The sequence below is a fragment of the Colossoma macropomum genome, unplaced genomic scaffold (genome assembly GCF_904425465.1).
Source record: "Colossoma macropomum unplaced genomic scaffold, Colossoma_macropomum, whole genome shotgun sequence".
Lineage (NCBI taxonomy): Eukaryota > Metazoa > Chordata > Actinopteri > Characiformes > Serrasalmidae > Colossoma > Colossoma macropomum.
This window is the reverse complement of record NW_023495288.1, coordinates 12,359-33,901: the sequence shown is the minus strand read 5'-3', so window position 1 is coordinate 33,901 and position 21,543 is coordinate 12,359. Positions and strand designations below refer to the sequence as shown.

The 21,543-nt window shown below is 37.5% G+C and overlaps 1 protein-coding gene across 2 annotated transcripts; it reads right to left on the bottom strand.

Moving 5' to 3' along the window:
• Positions 1-2,997: 2,997 nt before the first annotated feature.
• LOC118801609 (GTPase IMAP family member 9-like) lies at positions 2,998-20,107 on the bottom strand. Of its 2 annotated transcripts, none has more exons than XM_036561967.1 (2): positions 19,998-20,102; positions 2,998-5,764 (listed from the first exon to the last, which is right to left on the bottom strand). In XM_036561967.1, the coding sequence occupies exons 1-2, from the start codon at positions 20,002-20,004 to the stop codon at positions 4,932-4,934; spliced, it is 840 nt and encodes a 279-aa protein (XP_036417860.1). In that variant the 5' UTR covers positions 20,005-20,102; the 3' UTR covers positions 2,998-4,931. The 2 variants fall into 2 exon arrangements, with proteins under 2 accessions (XP_036417860.1, XP_036417862.1); XM_036561969.1 differs by lacking the exon at positions 2,998-5,764 and adding an exon at positions 12,675-13,998 and having other exon boundaries at positions 19,998-20,107.
• Positions 20,108-21,543: the final 1,436 nt, after the last annotated feature.

The following is a 21,543-nucleotide window of genomic DNA, read 5'->3' as shown; positions in this document are numbered from 1 at the left end:
ATTAACTACTTTTATTCAACCTAAATAAATACTTTGAATAAACGATTCTTTCAATCATAAATAAATACGTTGAATAAATGATTCTTTCAATCCACATAGTTTTTAAGTTGAATGAAACTAGTTAATTTATTTGTTACCACATGAGCCACTTTTTATAATGTATTGTCAACAAAGCCCACTTTATTTTCTGAGCACCATTGTGAAATCATATTATGGCATTGAACATTGTCCGGGCTAATTTACACACCGCATACACACCTCTTTTTTTTGTAACATCTGTGTCTTTTTGCTGTCTTGCCAGCATTCTGCTTTGCTATCTTGATATTCTCCTTAAGGTGTGCTCTTGCACACACTGGGAGACATGTGATGAGCCAAATGCCAGATCAACAGGCACACCCAGATCATTCCATGGGTTTTACGGGAATGTGCCCAGGGGGCCCACCACAAGTAATTACAACAGAATCAGATCAGAAACAATCAGAATCAGAAACAGCTGTCTTGACTTGCAATGGGATTTTTTCTAGCTGTACAGCAAAAAGAAATAAATTAATTTCAACCTCAGACTCACTTTATTTCACCAAGTACACATACAAGAAATTTTGTCTTGGTGAGTGCACATATGTATGACAAATACAATGGTTTAATAATTTACACATTACTCACAAATGAAGCAAATAATGTTAATTATCTCACAACAACTGCACATGTGAAGTTAAAATTAAACACAGAGCCTTGCCATCTAGACAAACACGGGCAGTAGAATGGGTCGTACTGATGAGCTCAGTGACTTTAAAACATGGCACTGTCATAGGATGCCACTTCTGTCACAAGTCAGTTTGTGAAATTTCTGTCCCAGTCAACTGTAATTATTGTGAAATGGAAGCACCTAGGAGCAACAACAGCTTAGCCATGAAGCGGTAGGCCACACAAACTCATAGAGTGGGGCCAGCGAGTGCTGAAGCACACAGTGCCTATCCTCTGTTGACTCACTCACTAACAAGTTCCAAAGTTCTGTCCTCAACCCCATTGAACACCTTTGGATGAAGTAGGACAGAGATTGTGAGCCAGGTTGTGTGTGTGTGTGTGTGTGTATATATATATATATATATATATATATATAGAGAGAGAGAGAGAGAGAGAGAGAGAGAGAGAGAGAGGGTGATTCAAAATGATTCATCTGATTTCAAAATGATTGATTCCACTTGATTTTTTTAGACTGGTAATGGTTTAAGTGAGCATAAAGTTTTCTGCTCAGGGGTCTCCATCTCCTCACAGACTGAAGGGAGCCATCTATCTTCCGGTGACAGTCAGAAACTCTATGACCCCCTCTTTTAAATTGGTATGTGATTGGTTCCCAAGCACCTCATGGTTGTAAAAATATGGTGCTATATAATATATATAAAATGTTGTTTAAGGTATGGCTGGAGATAACATTTGCTTAATACTAACAATCAAAGTCAATAAAAATAACTTCACATCAGGTTAAGATACACTGTATAAAATGACAGTTTAACACAAAACCTGTCAAACCAATGGACACAAGGTCAAATCTAAACATAAGCAATGCACAACCATCATTTTCAATTGCCATGTTATCCATGATCCTACTATAATCTTACCCAGCCTCTTGAGTGCTGAGCTCTTTAAACAGTATAATTTTGGTGCTTTACACTGTAACTGTACTGAATGCAGTCTGACGGTGGTATTGACCACTCCGAAATGGTGGCAGTGTTGACATGCCTGGCTGAACCAAATGTAGCATCTATATTTGTATATCTGTGCATAAAAGATCACACATAAGAATTTTAATTTTGTGTAGATGTCATAAAAGCTTGAACATGTTGAGAGAAAGCACTGTACAAGCATTCTTCAGATTAACAATTACATTGCTAAAATTGTTTAAATAGATTCTCAAACCGTACATAAATAGTACATAAATCAAATAACAGTTCAAGCTATATAAATATACAGATCACTTTTATTTCTTTCCTTTTGAAAATACAAACTGCATCACTGCTCTGTGTATCATTTTCCATCTTTTTATGTAATTAATGTTAAGGCTTAATGATAGCTATCACAACAGCAAGTAAATCTCCAACACCTAACACAGCACCTTGTGACACCTCTGTTGCTGACACCTTTAATTTTTCTAACATTTTTCTTAAGCTCTGCATCTATTAGTCTGTTAATCTTAAAAAGTAAACAAAAAATTCCTACTCAATAGTATGACTCACTAGTGTTGGGTTTCATTGTCCACTGCAAAATCAATAACTAGAAGAAAAACAGTTTAATTTTCACCTTTTCAGTTTTTATCTTCTGAACAATTCCTTGAGTTTAAAATTCTCACATATCTCACAGCAATGCTTGAGCTCATGAAATTGTCTTTGCTTTCGCTTCTGAATGTAGCTTCCTGTTCTAGTCTTGTGAGAATCATTTAGTTATCATACATGACATCCAAGTGTAATAATGTCTGTCTTGTCCAGTGGTATGACGCTAAGAAAGGTTTTGTTTTTTTTTATAGGGTGGTGTCACAGCAAGCTTTGGATACATGATGCTTTGTGTATGTTTAGCCTGTCTGTATTTAATTAAACCGTCATAAAAGTATATTTAATTACACACTTTAATGTGTACAGGTTATGTGAACGTTTTAGCTGGTTGGTTAGCAACTTTGTTTTAGGGGTGTGAGTTACCATCTCCTGGGTTTGTGTTCTGTTTAATAAACCCAGGTGGGATTCTGTAGCAGGACATGTTGTGCAAGATGTTTAAAAGATCATATCTCCCTCTTGGAAATAAGAGTGATTTTCCTCTCTTGTACTCCGGCTGCTGAGTCAAAATAAAGCTGCATTATGGGCACAAACTTCGGGTTGTCTTCACTTCTTCTGTGTACCTCCCACACTACAATAGCATTAAATAATGTTAAAATGTTTCTTTTTTAGTAAAGCATATCTATAAAAAAATAAAAAAATAAAAAATAGAACACCAAAAGTGAATGTGGACATTTTTATTCACTGACAGAGATGTTTACACAAAGATTAATCAAAATCAATTGAATGTGTAACCCTTAAAAGGAATATTCCAGTTTATATGCAGTACAAGATAGATATACATATATAGATGGCATGTTGTCTGTTATTCTCAACAAGTTTTCTTGTATTGTTACAATCAGACATTTCTGCATGCTGCTGATTATTTTTATGTTTAATTTTCATACCACTATGGCTTATTAACAGCTGGCTATTCATGAAATGTTGATTGAAACAAAGAAAGCTGATAAACTTAAGCCACAACAAGTGACAGAGTGAAGTAACACTTAGATTTACAATGAATTTCTAATGGATTTCTCTGATACTAAAGATAGTTACATTATCCCTCTTTAGCAAAAAAACAAAGATCAAAAACACACAATCAATATGCTTATGATAAAGATTTTAAAAATAATTATATATGATCATTTTAATAATTTATTATTAATGCAAAGACATTAATGCAAAGACACCAGATGTAAATACAAGTGTAATAGTCCAAAGGAAGAGCTCCATTTGAGTGTTCTGTAAGGAATGGTCACAAAGTGCCATGCAGATTTCTTTATTTTTACGGTTTGCTTTCACATGTGTACATATGAAAAGCTTAAAATAAATTGATACAATACCTGGGCAGCTATGTTGCATGGATTGCTATCATTCTCTTGATTTATTTTTATTTTTATCTCATTATTGAGAATGTGCGGGCAACTAGCTGTCCAGTAGCAGAAATTTGGTCAGTCTTGTTGGATTGTGGTTAATTGTATAACTCCTATATGCTTATTCTGTCTGGTTCTGTTTATCAGAATAATCATTCTGTCAGGTCATCTTAGAATGTTCTGTATTTTTCCTATAACCTTGAGACTTTGAGCAAGAAGACTGTTTGTGCCAGTTGTTGTTTTCTCCCGCTCCCTGTGGGAGAACGAAATGAACCGGTGATCTGTGAACATCTCTCTATGAAGACGTCTTGAAATAAATTCTCTTTAAAAGTGCACGACTGTGTAGTTTATTCTCAATAACTTCTTCAAATGTCAACAGTCTGCAACTGGCAATATGACATTAAGACTGACACCATGATTTTAGTGTATGCTATAGTACAAACACAATGGTGTCAGACATTAGCAAACCCAGCAATGTGTGAATCTTAAGCTTCATGCCAGAAAATACATATCATACAAAAGCAGAAAGGATATGTTAATCTAATATAAGTATTATACAATTGATTAAGGTATGGGTGGACTTACAATGCACATTTGCTTAATAATAACAATATCAAAAGTAGAATAATAGTTCACATCAGGTGAAGATTTACTGTATAAAATGATATAAGCTTGATACAAAAACTCCAATGGATGATCTGTGCTACACTAACAACATGGCCTTATCTATACATAAACATCACACAAACCTCAATATCAATTGCCATGTTATCCATGGTATATAGTCCTGCTCAGCCTCCTGAGTGCCATGTCCTTTATATAGTATAATTTTGGATGGTGCTTGTCTTAAACTTCCACACTGTCGCTGTACTGAATGCAGTCTGGCAGAGGTATTGATATGCCTGGCTGAACCAAATGTGGCATCTATGTTTGTATGTTTATGCAGTAAATCTGATATATATTAGAATTTTAATTTTGTTTAGACTACACAAAAGCTTGAACTCACTGAGAGAAATTACTAAATACGCAAAGAAACACAAGCTGTGTACAAACGGTCCTCAGATTAATCTTTACATTAAATATTTTAAATACATGCATCATTCCACATACTAATTTTCAAAGTACATAACTCTTATTAAAGTTTACACTATACAACATACAGATCAGTTTTATCCTTTCCTTTGGAAAACACAAAGTAACACACTGCTCTGTGTACTATTTTCTGTCTTTTCTATGTAAATAATGTTAAGGCCTAAATGAGCCTAGCTAGCACAACGACAAGTAAAGCTCCAACACCAAACAAGGCACCGAGTAACACCTCTGTTGTTGACCCTTTGAATTTTGCTAACATTTTTTTGTGCACTCTATTCATTGCTATTTCTCTCATTTTCATGTCTTCCAACTCTCCATTTAACTCACTTCTAATAATCTCTTGCTCCGCCTCTATTTGTCTGTTAATCTTCCTCAGCATCTCATTACTGTAGTACTGTCCTCCATTCTCCTTCACCATCTCCTCTATGGTGTTCAGTAGCTTCTCTACCTGAACTCTGTTGCTCCTGTATCCTTCCTGTTCCTGCTTCCAGTATTTATTATCAATGACATGAACTCGACCTCCACACTTCTCTACAAGATCCTGTAGCTCTTCATTCTGCTTTACAAAGTCTTCAATCATCTGGTCTTCAGAGAGTTCATCACCATGGGTGAACAAGACCACTGCATATTTTAGAACTTCCTTTTCAAATGAAGCTGTGATTTGTTTCACAGTGGCCTGCTCATGCTCTGTGTACCTTCCAACTTTGAGCACAATCATAAAGGCATGTGGTCCTGGTGCACACTGGATAATACACCGTAATATTTCAGAATTTAATTTCTCCTGAGTAATATTACTACCAAAAAATCCAGGTGTGTCAACCACCATTATTTCCCTGTTGTTTATGAGCTTTGTGTTGAATTCTGATTCCTGAGTTACTGGGTTAGGTGAATTTTCAGCACGGAATAATGTTTCACCAAGTATTGTATTTCCACAGCTGCTTTTTCCATCACCTGTTTTTCCAAGAAGCACAATCCTCAGTTTATCCATAGCTCCTAGAAAGAGATGAAATTATATCACATCAGAAATTTATCTTGGAAATGGAATTCACAAATGAGTTATTGTACTTTGAGTCTAAATTAAGTGCATGACTGTGTACCAGCTTGGTTGGCCTCCCTCAGATCAGATAGTGACCATCTGTCACCTGTGACCATCCATCAGCACAGAGATCTAGCTCCAAAATCACCCAAAAACCACTTGCTGTTTTAGCCTTCATATTAAAAAAATGGTTAAAAATAGCAACACGATTCATTCATCAGAACACTCAGCAGAACCTGCCCTGATTAGCCAGAGTGAGAGATACCAGCTCTAACATCTCACAACCCAGAAATTCGGCTCAAAACACAGCCAGACCACTGAAAACCTGCTGTTAGCTCTCTGCTTTAGCCTTCATTTGGCAACAAAAGGGTTAAAACACTAACGCAATTCACACATCACAGCTCAGCAGGACTTACCCTGTGTGTCTAGGGTGACTTTATGGAGGTTCAGCAATGACTCAGTCAGTAATCCAATTCAGAAAACCACCGTTCAGATCCTGCATTTACATCCATTTAAATGACCCATTTAATTGCCTGACTGTGCATGTATGGCCTGGAATTTCTCAAACAGTCCTCTTTTTGAATCAGACTCTGAGTTTAGTGCTGGTAATCAGAAATTTACTGCTAAATACACGTGATAATGACAGAAACCTGAATATAACATAGAAATAAGACTATACACAAGCCATGTGCTCCATACCTGTTTCAGGGCTGAGCAAGTTGGGGGATGGGAGGAAAAACATGACAAAGGGTAAAGTTTCAAACTGCTACAGTGAATGGACTACAATCTTTCCCTCAAAATCACAAAATCAGGCCCTAAAACACATTTTAACAGATAAATAACAGTAAATCTCATATTTTTTTTTTTTTTATAAAATGAATGATATTTAGCTCTGTCTTTCAAATTTTGCAGATGCTAGGTAATACAATGGCATCTGAGTCACCCAGGGTCTCCTGAAAATAACAACATATGGCAGGAGTGACTGGCTCATGTAAATACTTTATAATTGTAATTGTAATTGTAATTGACTCAAATACTGAGCAATTACCCCAAATTACCATGGAGTTCTAAGGGTTAAAGAGTCTCCACAAACATGGAAACAAAAATAATCTTACTTTTATTTTCAGTGCCCAGCAGAGGTTATGATAAGGTCAGATGACATATCTTTTTTTTCTCTATCAAATGGTTTTCTACATTAAAATTACAAAAGATAAATAATTCACATTTTACCAATCAGAATACAGTGGGAAATGAAATGTATGTAATCCAAAGCTGTACTTAAGTGCCTGTTTCATGTCTCTCTATATCAATTTTCATTGTCATAAAGAGTTTTTATTGTCACTCCACTACAGTTCACTACTTCACTTTTGATTTCATTTATACACCCTCTCGCATGCCTTGTTACTTGATTGAAGACAAAATAAATCTGTTTTAAACATTTGACAAACCTACTATATTTTCAAGCTGAAGCCTTTTACCAAAAGTATCACAGGATTTATGTACTTTTTCCACCATTGATATAGGAATTTACACAAGCCCATAAGTCTTTTCTCTACAGATAAAAAATAAGGTTAGCAGCATAACCATAATGTGCATGACAGATAGATTAGACACAAAGTGTACAAAGTGTATTTTAACTCTAAAAAAGCAAAAGACCTTTACTGTTGGCAATTATTACAATAGACAATATTTAAAATCCTGTAGGTTCTGTTAATGTAACATAAAAAATAACAAGGTTTTGTTGAAGCCACTGCGGTTGACTCTTTCTTTCACTTTCGTGGAACCACACCTAAATAATGCTGGGACCTGTCCCTCCCTACAGGCAAAAATGGTTCATTTAACATGTGTGTTGTAACCTTGGCTTACACACTCTGACAGTACCAGCTTTGTCTTCTGGTTGTTGGCCAGGTAACTGCCACCCTGGGATAAAGAGCAGAGGGTAATAAAGCTATTCTTTACCAGGGGTGTTGGCCGAGCATGTAAAAGTCTGGGGCTCCAGTTCAGACTCTTCAGAGAGTGTAATCCAGGTGGGTGCGGTCGGTAGCTCAGTGACTGGGGCTACTGAACTGCAACTGGAGGGTTATAGGTTTTATCCTATGTAGGTACATAGAATGGAATATGGATCCTGTACTTATAAATGGAAGATTGTTCTTTATTGTTAGCCTTTTTAAATGTATTAATTTCATTTCCCAACTTTACACATCACTCCTTCTGATTCAACTGCTACTGAAACTGTGTTTAATTTTTTTGTGGCTCATTAGTAAATACAGAAACTTCTTCTCACATTAAGGCTAAATCTTAAATGGCTCCCTGATCCCGACATAGTGCATTATGCAAGAATTTAAATACTGACTCCTGCACCCAACAGTGTGATAAATAGTCATTTGGGATTCAGCCACATCTATATTCGACAAACAGTTCACTACTTGGCTGTAGAGGCTAGAATTTCAAAAACTTACATAGCACACTATTTAGAGAATACAGAGCAGTTTGGGATTCAGCCTGGGTTTGAGGCTACTTCTGACTGAAGCACAAACATTTGAAGCGTGTAAGACATTCAAGTTACATTTTTAGACTGTTATACTGATGTTTTACAGTGAATCATACCGTAAGTATTTTAATTCAAGCCTGTGATATTAATGATGGAGTTGTTTAGCATTTTTGCTATATTTTAGCCTGTTAGCTAGCTCACAGCCCAGTTCTAGTAAAGAACATAAGTTGCCAGCCCCTCAGTTAAAACAAAAAACAGGTTCTTACTTGATCAGTACACTCGGTGGTCCATTAGAGCAGCATTACAGTCAAATATTATACCATTAACAGCACAAGGATTTTTCGTGCCTTGGTGCAGTTATACAGAGTTCGGTTGTTGTGAGATGGCTATACGTGTGCATATATTGTGTATTTTACAAATGTCCACACAGAAAAAATACTCATCTGTGAACTATCTGTGAACAGTTACCTGAAAAGCCAGATACTCTGCAGAGATAATTAAGTGAAAGATTACATGTGCATGTTAGTTAGCTCCAGGAAGATCATTTCATCCATCTGTCATGCACAAATGTGAGTATGTGAAAACAATAACAAGTAATTCAGCAGAGACTTTCACAACAAACAAAGATATCATCCCCTCCAGGAGAACAGGGCCAATTATGCTCTCATGGACTCTGTACCAAGGTCGGTATTCAAACTCATGATTTCATGAAAATTGGGCAAGTCTCTGTGCAAGCCCTATTTGGATTGATTGTGTTTTTTTAATAGCTTGTATATGTTTGTACATTCTTGAGCACATGGTGATTACTTGAGAAGGTTGTCAGTCTAACATAATTTGTTTTTAATTCATTTTTTCTTTTCACTATCAATAGTTAGGGTGTTAATAAAGCTTTTAACGGTCTCTATCAATGTTCAACTCATATGGAATGTCCAATATCTCTGATGTTTACATATCAGATCATTTTTGTTTTTTTCACTCAAGTCAGTGTAGAAGTAAGGAAGAAAGTGTCAGAAAATGTGTTACACTGACTCAGAAACCACTGAGAAGTTTTTATAGTAGTGCATCCAATACAGCTATACAGGCATAACATTATGACCACCTCCTTGTTTCTACGCTCATTGTGCATTTTATCAGCTCCACTTACTATATAGGTGCACTTTGTAGTTCTACAGTTACAGACTGTAGTCCATCTGTTTCTCTGCATACTTTGTTAGCCCCCTTTTTACCATGTTCTTCAGTGGTCAGGACCCCCATGGACCCTCATAGAGCAAGTAATATTTGGGGGGTGGATCATTCTCAGCACTGCAGTAACACTGACATGGTGGTGGTGTGTTAGTGTGTGTTGTGCTGGTACAAGTGGATCAGACACAGCAGCGCTGCTGGAGTTTTTCAACACTGTGTCCACTCACTGTCCACTCTGTTAGACACTCCTACCTTGTCAGTCCACCTTGTAGATGTAAAGTCAGAGAAGTTAGCTCATCTGCTGCTGCACAGTTTGTGTTGGTCATCCTCTAGTCCTTCATCAGTGGTCACAGGATGCTGCCTACAGGACGCTGTTGGCTGGATATTTTTGGTTGGTGGACTATTCTCAGTCCAGCAGTGACACTGAGGTGTTTAAAAACTCCAGCAGCACTGTTGTGTCCGATCTACTCAGACCAGCACAACACACACTAACAAACCACCACCACGTTAGTGTTACTGCAGTGCTGAGAATGATCCACCACCCAAATAGTACCTGCTCTGTGAGGGTCCATGGGGGGTCCTGACCACTGAAGAACAGGGTAAAAGGGGGCTAACAAAGTATGCAGAGAAACAGATGGACTACAGTCTGTAATTGTAGAACTACAAAGTGCACCTATATAGTAAGTGGAGCTGATAAAATGGACAATGAGTGTAGAAAACAAGGGCATAATGTTATGCCTGATCAGTGTAAATCCCTCTTGTAATGATCTGATCTAAATGCTAGATTAATGGAAAGGCCTGACACTCTCGCTCGAGTCACATGGAAGAAAAACAAGCATACTCATAAAAATTTGTGGATGAATGTAAACTGGAGGTACATTATATTCTCAAAAAGCAGATGACCATCTATAATAATGCAATGAAAATATCCAGCCATACTTCTCTAATGTAATTAATAGACACAAAGATAATACCAAAGTAACCATAATTAATAGACATAAAGATAATACTAAAGTCACCATAGACCGACTAATTAACCCTAATGTATCTGCTAGTGTGGTGGATGGTGCTTTATCTTCTAAAATCTGCAAAGAGTTTTCAATTCTTTTTCAAAATAAAATAGACCTGATACAATTCAGATAACTGAAACAAGCTCCTATAACTTTCCTGATAAGCCGCCCTCATCCGATGTGACTTGAATGACAAGAATAATCTTTCTCTGTTATCAACTATCAGGAGCTTACTGAGCATATGTCATAAACAAATTAAGTTTGTCTACATGTGATCTTGACTCTGTTCCTACTTATCTCCTTAATAGGGTTTTTGATTATGTTCAAAGTGATGTTTTAACTATTGTAAATTGTTCTCCAGATGTTTTTAAAACTGCTGTGGTGAAGCCCTGACTAAAAAAGATCAGCATAGATCCTTCCATACAAACTCATTTTAGACCAATTTCAAACCTGTCTTTTTTAAGTAAAGTCTTAGAAAATGTTGTTTTTAAACAATTAGGTGCGTGTATAATATCAAACAAGTTATATGAGAGGTTTCAGTCAGGTTTATGTTCTAACCATAGTACTGAGACAGCACTGAGTTGTCTTGTGAATGACCTCAGGCTCAGTGCTGATGCACAAAATCCTTCTGTTTTGGTCCTATTGTATCTTAGTGCTGCCATTCATCACAAGATACCATTCATCACAAGATTTTAATACACTGCCTTGAATACAGTGTAGGCCTCATACATACAGTTGTAGGATGGTTTAAATCATATTTAATGCATTGATAATTCTTGGTTTCACCAGTAAAACATTCATCAAAAAGATTTAATGTTTCTTGTGGAGTACCACAAGGTTCAGTTTTAGTGCCTTTGCTTTTCTCTTTGTACATGTTACCGCTAGGTGATGTCGTTAGGAAACATAACAGCAATTTTCATAGCTATGCTGATGACACACAGTTATACATTTTGATTCCTTGTGATGATCAAGACTGTAGACAGACTGACCAGTTGTGTGTCAAATATTTCTCAGTGGATGTTACAAAATTTCTTACAACTTCATAATGGGAAAACTGAAATACTGATACCTGGTACTAAAATTTAGAGAAACTCAGACATTCTTTAGCTTTCTATATCAAACCTGATGTACGAGACCTGGGTGCAATTAAAGATTCAAAGCTTTGGTTTAACCCGCATGTAAACGCAGTCACTAAAGTAGTGTTTTATTATTTTAGAAATATTGCTAAGTTTAGCCTTTTCTATCTAGCAATGCAGAGAAACTTGTTAATGCATTTGTTACAATGTCTACAACTCATGCAAAATCAAAAGGCATGTATCTTAACAAAAACAAGAGAGCTCAAATCACTCCCATTTTGAAAGAACTGCACTGGCTACCGGTATTTTTCAGGATTTTAAAGTTCTGCTACTAGTTTTTAAGGTTCTAAATGACCTTAAAGCACCGTTACATCACAGAATGTCTTTCTGTTTATGTTCCAGCACATGATCTTAGATCTGCAGATACTGGGCTTCTGCATATACCTTCTGTAAAATATCAACTGCATATCTACTCTTCCCATGAACACAACTTCTCCCAGTGTTGACTTGTGTTATGTTAGTGGCAGCAAAAACAAGCATTTTGGTGTGCTATAGTCACGTGATTTACAGAGTTAGTGCAAGTAGTCAAGCTGTGTGGTTAATGCTTTTTGACTTAGTGTATGTAGACATTTTCTGCAAATGACAATACACAGTTGCTTTGTATGTAATGAATTAAAAAAATAGGAAAAAATGGACACCCTTCCAGACGTAAAAAAGTCTACAACCTAATTTAGTCATTACATTGCTCATTAAAATTGTCATGAGGAATGGCCCCCACATTTCCCTGACTTGAATATCATTGAACATTTTAAAAATTAGAACATACTGTCCATGCAAGCATGCACAACAGCCCAAAACTAAGAGCATTCTGCAATGATGAGTAGGTAAAAATCCCTCAAACAAGAACAGAAAGACTCTTAGCTGACCACACAAAAGTGTTTGCAATCTGTCATATCTGCCAAAGGGGTATTACTACCCAGCAGGAACACAATTTTGATGTGACATCTTTTTTCTTGTGGATTCTGGTTGTGATGTCAAATGACCTAAACACAAAATATTTTAAAATTACTTGAGATTCTGGTGGAGAATGTGATGTCGATATGCCACTAAAATGTAACTTTAATTTTTAGGTGTTTTAGCCAGTGTGTTGAATATTGGTTGAGCTGTCTATTTAAAATGGTGCTAAAACTTTGGGATTGTATCAGAGAATAGTTATTCATATTTTTGTAGTGTAAATGTCAGTTTTTTGCCTTTCACATTTTTAAATTTCTCAAATCCCTCATGAACTTGAAAAAAGGGGTGTACATTACTCTAGAAATAACTAAATTAAACTAGAAATAAACTAGTTAATTGCTGGCGAAATTTCTACCAGTAGATTACTGTAATTTTACTCCGGTTTACAGTGAAAAGAACACATCTAACACATTTACAACACTAATTCTGTTTTTATTTACACACAGGAGCCCACATTTGTGTCAATGTTCTAATCGACTTTGTTCAGGTCACTATTGATTGCCTTGCATTGATTATCAAACAATTGTTATTATTAAAATGTGTCCCAAGATCAATTTAACCTGTCTTTTAATATGGCACAAATTGTACATAGTTTCATCCCCAAGTATGCTTATCATTTCAAACACCCTACGAATAAAATAACCTGTACCAACTGTGACGAAAATAAACACCCACTAACAACACAGAGGCCAACACTACAGCTGCCCAACCTTTTCCTTGAGTATATTTCTTCACCGCTTGTGTGACATTTTCAAATAATCTAATCAGTCTTCCAGATCTCTTATTTTTCTTCACAGCCTGCAGCATCTTAATACTGTAGTACTGTCCTCCATTCTCCTTCACCATCTCCTCCAGGGTCTTCAGTAGCTTCTCTACCTGAACTCTGTTGCTCCTGTATCCATCCTGCTCCTGCTTCCAGTATTTATTGTCAATGACATGAACTCGACCTCCACACTTATTTACCAGATCCTGCAGTGCCACACCCTGCTGTACAAACTCTTCAATGGTCTGTCCATTGTCAAGTTGATCTCCGTTTGTAAAAAGAACTAAAGCATATTTCAGGACTTCATCCCCAAACAGTTCTTCAATCTCTTCCAGAATTCTTGCTTCTTGTTTGGTGTATCTGCCAACTTTGAGAATAATGATGAAGGCGTGGAGTCCTGGGGCACAGTGTGCGATGCACTTCTCTACCTCCTGCTGAAACTCTTCTTTAGTTATGCTGATGTCAAACAGTCCAGGCGTTTCAACAATTCTTAGTGTTTTCTCCTGTAAGTTCCCAGTTTTAGCTTGGTACTGGTTCACTAAAGAAGTTGCAGATGACCACACTTGGGCTGATTTCTCCACTAGGATGGTGTTTTTAGCACTGCTCTTGCCATCACCACTTCTTCCCAGCAGTACAATGTTTAATACATTTGGGCCTTAAAAAGCAGAGAATTCACGTATTTATTACATAAAAAAAAAAAATATATGTATATATATATATATATATAATATATATATATATATATATACATATATATATATATATATATATATATACATATATATATATATATATATATATATACATATATATATATATATATATATGAATAAATAAGTCTTCATCAGTTTTTACATAGTAAAACATTGTATTTTATGTATATGTCCATTATTGACATGTATGTATTTAAAAATGATAATGAAAAACTACTTGCAAGCACATTTTAGTACTGCAACAAACTTTTGAATATTAAAGCACAATATGAATATACATCGATCGGCAACTTCATTAAATTCACCTCCTTGTATCTATTTTATCAACTTCACTTAACATATAGGTGCACTTTTGTAGTTCTATAATTACAATTACAATTACAATTGAGCTGTGTAAGGAACAAGGTTTACATTAAACTACACGCATTTCATGGGTAGATGATTATATACACTGATCAGGCATAACGTTATGGCCACCTCCTTGCTTCTATGCTCATTGTCCATTTTATCAGCTCCACTTTTTTTAAACACTGTGTCCACTCACTGTCCACTCTAGACACTCCTACCTTGTCAGTCCACCTTGTAGATGTAAAGTCAGAGACGTTAGCTCATCTGCTGCTGTACAGGTTGTGTTGGTCATCCTCTAATCCTTCATCAGTGGTCACAGGACGCTGCCCACAGGAGCTGTTGGCTGGATATTTTTGGTTGGTGGACGATTCTCAGTCCAGCAGTGACACTGAGGTGTTTAAATCCTCCAGTAGCGCTGCTGTGTCTGATCCACTCAGACCAGCGCAACACACACTAACACCCTACCACCACGACAGTGTTACTGCAGTGCTGAGAATGATCCACCGCCCAAATAGTACCTGCTCTATGAGGGTCCATGGGGGTCCTGACCACTGAAGAATGGGGTAAAAGAGGGCTAACAAAGTATGCAGAGAAACAGATGGACCACAGTCTGTAATAGTAGAACTACGAAGTGCACCTATATAGTAAGTGGAGCTGATAAAATGGAAAATGAGCATAGAAACAAGGAGGTGGTCATAATGTTACGCCTGATCGGTGTAAGGCTTCATAGTTTATGTGTAAAGCAAAGTAGTTTAAAATTCCTGACAACTGTGCATAGTTCATTACTATTTAACATATTTAAGTCTATTTTTTGGTTCTGCCTTTAAAACAAGAGTCAAAATAAAAGGTACATTACACAGTGTGATTTTAGTGACAGCCCTACTGTCAATCAGCTCTTCAATGTTAGCTTACATTAATGGATGTCAGCCTCTACAGACAGTAAAAAAAACATTCATGGCCAAACTGTATAAATTCACTGTTATCTGTATAGTATATTTCTACCATTTAAACCATTAGCAACAACACTTCATCCAGTTTTGGTACTCTGGTAATCATAAGAATTACAATCAGAAAATTATTTTGACTTTATTTGACAGTTAAACAGCCTCTCACAGTTAAATACACAGAAACATAAAAGCATAGAGAGACAGAGAGATGAAAGAGTATGGGAGAAATGGGGGTTGAGAGAGAGAGAAAGCAGAGTCTAGCTGCATTCTGTGATGAGCTGACAAAAGTCTATGACAATGTAGAGTCATGAGATTGAGGGGGAAAATGTTCTGAACACATGTGTTAGCCCTGCACAGTGTCATGGATTTGAAGGGAGGTTAGCTGAGCAGGTTTGCCTCTACAGGCATCAGCATAGAAGAAGAAGATGCAGGAAACATAGCACATCATATGAGAGCTCTTTTACTGAACCACAGCAGCACACGTCCCACAGTGACTGTAAATACTGGCTCCCACACAAACCACCCCAAGCCCCACACAGTCCGGCGCAGTATGAGAGATTTTCTTAGATAATTTGAAAAGATTTTATCAACTTTCCTAAAATAATGGAAGGATAAGTTAATTAATCATACGATGCTGTATGACTCTCTCTGTGTGAGCAGTTCTCTCTGTTTGGCCCATGTAACTCTGAGATTGTTACAAATTGCATCGTGCTCTAACCAGGTCTAAACTAGGGACACTTGGACATTATGTGAGGGTCTTGGCCTGGAAAAGCACACACAGAAACGCAAGTATAACCCACAAGTTTTCTTTAGAAAAAAACAATGTAATACGAGTAATAAAACAGCGTGAAGGCCTGGGTCTACTTGTGGCTTGGGAATGTGATTATTTTTAAAACTATGTTATATCTTGGAATGAAAAGGTATAAAAGGAATGGATTTTTGTGGGTTGGTCAGTTGCTGCCTGGGCCAACTCAGATTAATGCTTGTTTGCTATGAAGCCTGAATCTTTAAATGTCCTTTTTCTGCCTTTCCTGATGTTTGAGAATTATTTTCAAGAACTAAGAGTGCAGCTGTCAATGCAGTGACAACTATTTAGAAGTTTAAGTTTCTTACCGCTGCCGCAACGCTGCCCGTGGTGCTCCACGCTCGTCACTCCGTATGGCCACACCACCCACATGTCCATGTCCATGGCCAAACAAGCCAAAATAGGATGCTACAATATCATATTTCAAGGAGTATACCGCAAGTGCTAACTACAAATGCTACGTGTTCACTTAAGGTTTGTGCACCATAGAGTCTTGCACAAGTAAGCTGTGGTAGTATATTCAGGTGTAAAAGTGCACACAACAAATCAACTCACACCCCACTACCTGCAGTTGGATCAGATTACTGTTTAGACCATTAAGTTGTAAAAAAGAGAGCGAAAAACAAATCTGAGTGTGACAAAATTACTGTGCAATGGGTTTATGGGGAACTTGTATAAGACAAAAAAAATTTGTTTCAGACTTTTACGGCTGTTTTCCTCTAAAACTGAGACAAAACCATATTTTATATGGACAGACTGTAAGCTACAGGTTGACACCTGTGTTACTACAGTAGCTAGCTAACAGACACCCGCAATAAAACACGCACAGCAGATTTAAAGTGTAATAAATAGCTGGCAATTTATTCTAAATCAACAAAGTACGAAGAAAATAGTAAAAAAACACAGTACTTGTTCAGCTGGGATCAACTAGCCACTCAGCTAATGGCTGCACCCTTAGGCTGAAGCTGAGTTGTGAAAAGCAAAGAGGTCGTTCAGGTTCAAGGGCAGATTTGGCAGCTGATAATAATGCTGTTTTCTTTACTGACAGTCTGGATAAAGTATTGTAATGTCCACCACGGGCTCTGTGCTCAATGAGGAGCTTACGGTGAGCCATGCAAAGTGGCTTCCAGGAGGCACCACATTCCTGGCTACAACAACAACTGCTAAAATCAGACTGTAGCAGTTGTTGTTGTAGTTACAACTAATGAATTAATTGTTAATTGTTAAATGTGGCTGCTGAATTTGGAGAAATCAAGCAGCACATCAATGAAGTTGAAGGCAGAGAGCAAAGTAGACATAACCCAAAGCAAGGGGGTACCACTCCCTGACAGATCCAACCAGCACAGCGAGGCTCGGCAGCCGAGCACAGCTGGAGCCCAGCAAGAGGAAAGTTCCATGCATCCGCATGCCATGCTTCAAAGGCAAGGGTGTGTGCTTGTGGATCTGCCACCAAAACAACATGACAATCATGGCCCTCCAGCAATGCTTCAGGCAGGTGCCGTCAACATGGTTGGCCAGGCGGCTGCTCCCAGAGAGGTGGAACATGCTGCTGCCAGAGGAGCTGAGATGGCATGTGCCACTCACCGCACTCGTCAGCCTTCAAGTAGCCGCTGCCGAGGGTCAAGTGCAGCATAGACTGGAAACAGCTCACTGCCTTCACTGACACTGGCTCTTTGGTGTCGCTGCTACATCCAAGTTTGCTCCATCACAGCAAGAGCAGCACTTCTGCTAACTGGGAAACCATCCAACTCAAGTCAATCACCAGCAGCTGGGTTGACTTGAGATGGAGCTGGTGAGGGAGCAGCTTCTGGTGTGGTGGGGGCCTAAGCCAAGTGCCCGAGTCATGCCTCGTACCTATATAGGATGTATGCACACTTGACTTGGACTTCCTTGTGGTGGCTGGGGCTGTGCTCGACCTCGGTAAGGAAATGCTTGGCTTGGAGATGGGCAAGTGAAGGTCAGGTGAGGCTGAGAGCACCACGGCTTTTGTGGGTTAAGCCATCAATCCTACAGGAGCTGAATAAGCTGTGCCAGTGCCGGTGGGTGGATCCCTGTGGGCAGTGTACACAAGCAGCACCCTTGTCAGCATCGAAGATGCAGTTGATGATGGTAACGCAGAGGGTGGCTGAGAAGTGTGCTGCTGCTGCTGTCATTGCCTCCAGTAGCGTTGGAATTGACACTGTAAGCTGTGAGGAGTTCTGGCATGCCCAGAAGGAGGACCAAGGAGCCCTGCCACCATTTCCATGTCATGCTCCATGCCAGGAGGCCCCGACCCTGAGAGAGGACTGGGGATACCCACTGTCAAGGAGCAGGTACCCTGAGGTGCTTGTGCTGGCCATGACGGTGGACAAGCCACAACTCTGGCTCCAGAGAGGCCGCAGCATGAGCAATGTGTGCCCCAGAGACTTTGTTCGGGCTGTGAGGGGGGCTCCAGACACTACAGTATGTTTTTTGTGTGTGCTGTTAACGTTCTCCTCTTTCTGTCTTCTCTAAATTTTCTCTGAACACGTCTTGGAAGCTGGTCTGTTTTGACTGTTTTTCAAAACTGAATCTGAATCTGGGCTTTCTGCTAATTGGTTTCTGAGCTGATATGCTCATAATTTATTTTTACTCTGTAACATTATTAAAAATAAATGTAGTAAAGTAAAAGTACTTAATTATAAATCAACTCAAGGAAAAGTAAAAGTACTATGATTTAATTTACTCCAGAATATACTGTTACAGGGAAATAAAGTACTCAAGTACAGTAACAAGAGTAAATATAGTTTGTTACTTTCCACCTCTGCCTATTTGCGCTCATGTAATTGTGGTACATCACTGACAGGGAAGAAACTGGCATAATACAATACTAGCAGATGCAAAATACAAACACATGTTTGTATTATAGTGTTACTCAGCATTGTTTAATATTATTCAATATGCATATGTTAGAGTTTACAAAGAAAGTAGGCCAAGCTGCAGTGACAGGCATGTGAGGAGATCAGCAGGTGCAACCAATAAGGAGCATCGTTTAATGTGGCAGGACAGTGAGTGCACAGACATACCATACAATTTCATGAGTGTCTAGGAACAACACAATGTGGTCGTGTTTTTTGATTGTGTGTAAAAAGTCTGACATTTGGCTGGCATTTTCTTTTGTAGCACAGATTCATTTGCATAAAAAACAAATACTTTTTAAATTACTTAACAAACTGTGCTCTGCATTGACCTACTTTGTATTTCTACTCTATATATTCTATATATTCTACTCTGTATATTTATGAAGAATGTATTTTACTTTTTAGTCCTTCATATGTATCTGAGTTCCCTTTTTTGTGTTTAATTTTTTTCCTGTGTTTAATTTCTCTTTTGTGTCATCTAAAATGCTTTGCAATTGGTCACACATCTGACTTCTGACCAAAATTACCCCATAAAGAGCAGAACAACTCCCAACAATCTTCAGTTTTGATGCTGGTAGTTGCTGGATGTATTGAGAAGTTCCCTTGCAGTTCATTAAGTTACTCAGTAATTAGTTTTTAGACCTGCTACTTCTGCCCTTCTACTCAAGTTGTTTTTTAAATGTTTTGGAAACTTTCTTTCTATTTCAGTAACTATTTCATAAAAGTAACAATGCTTCTTCCTCCTGAATATGAGTTAAGCTTACTGCATTAAATGCACAATTTCAGGACCGTCTATGTAGAACTCAGTGTGTTTCTGTTTAGTTGTCTGCTCTTTCAGCAGTGCTTGTCTTTTTGACGCACTATGCTATAGAAAGTGAAAGTAAACAGCGTGTACAATATATGAAGCACACTCTCAAATAACACTAGAAAAATGATAAGCTTTCAAAATTGAAGGTACTCACTGTGCATGGTTTCACCTCAAATATGATTTTTTACTGGCGTTGCTGGAGGATGGAAGTGAAAAACTCTTCCTCATACGAGTGCATGAAGCAAAATACCCAGTGAAGCTCCTCCCTGCTTTCAAATAACAGCTTAAAGAGCAGGGAGGGGCCAACTGCAGGGCAATAAACCTCCTTCTTTACTGAGACAGAAAAACTGCTCATGAACTTCGTGGCTACATTGTTCAAGCAGTGATACATGAAGGTTCTGGTCCTGTGTGGAACTTTACATCTTAAACTATTGGATCAAGTTGCCAAAGTTAATATTTTCAAAGCTATAACATCTGGACTGTTATGTCATTATGAGATTACTTTGTAAATGACACTGGATTTAGGAGTGATAAAATGTGTAAATGCTTTTACTAATTGCTGACATACTTAATTACCTCTTTAAAGATCATTTTCAAATACCTTGCTTGTCTTTCACACACCTAATGAGGGCATGAGAAACTGTAACTGTTGAAGTGACATCATTATATGATACACAAAGAACTCTATTTATTTATTAACATTTTTTACTTCTTTTTGTAAAGAAAAAAGGCTGATAATGTGGATGCTGTTTTCTGTGGAGATATATATATATATATATATATACTATATATATATATATATATATACATATATATCGAATATGTACATTAAATTCTTTTTGTTTTATAGGGAAAAAAAGGAAATATTAATGCATCAAAAAAACATGCTTCCTATGACCTTGGTCATGTTACGTTATGCTGGCAAATCTCCTGGCTTTTGTTCGTCTTGGTTTAATGACAGGTTGCTGTCACCTGCTGGTGGTAAGAGGTATGGCCTTATGCTCAGAATAAATAGAGGGGAGACCAAATAAAAGAAATGTCATGTCATGCAGCCATGCAAAATGTCGTAGTGTTTACAATTACTTTAGTGTTTAGTGTTTACAATTACTTTTTAAAGTAATTCATTTGATAAATTTTGCACCATCAGGTTCTAAATCTGCATCTTAAACTTTTAGTTTGTTTACAGAATGACTGAACTGAGCTGAAACTGTGCTAACTTGTTAAGAGTATAAGTACAACAGTAAGAATAATATTTTGCTTCAAATCAACTGTTTGTATGTTAATAATTGTCATGAGAGGTTAATTTATTGGAGGATGTACATTCTTAGGTCAGCGTGTGCAAATCTCAAGATTATTGTTGTAAAACCAAGGTTTTATGTAGTTTTCCTACATCTCAATCAAACCTATCAATTTTGCATGCAATACTTGAAAAATCTATTTTAGGCATTTTTGACCCATCAAACTAATCTTAGTTTCCTTTTTTATTAAGAACTGAATAAGAACAGATAAATCTTACTAACATAAACACAAAATGCATCCTACATTGCTGACCATCAAATTGATTTCCTTACATTCCAACTGCAAGAAAGTTACAAGCAGATCAGGAGCACATCAAGTATGTCATCAGGTTTTGAAAACATCATTGACTCCAGCAGCAGCAAATGTGCATCCAGATGAAATCAGCAGTGACAGTGAAGAGC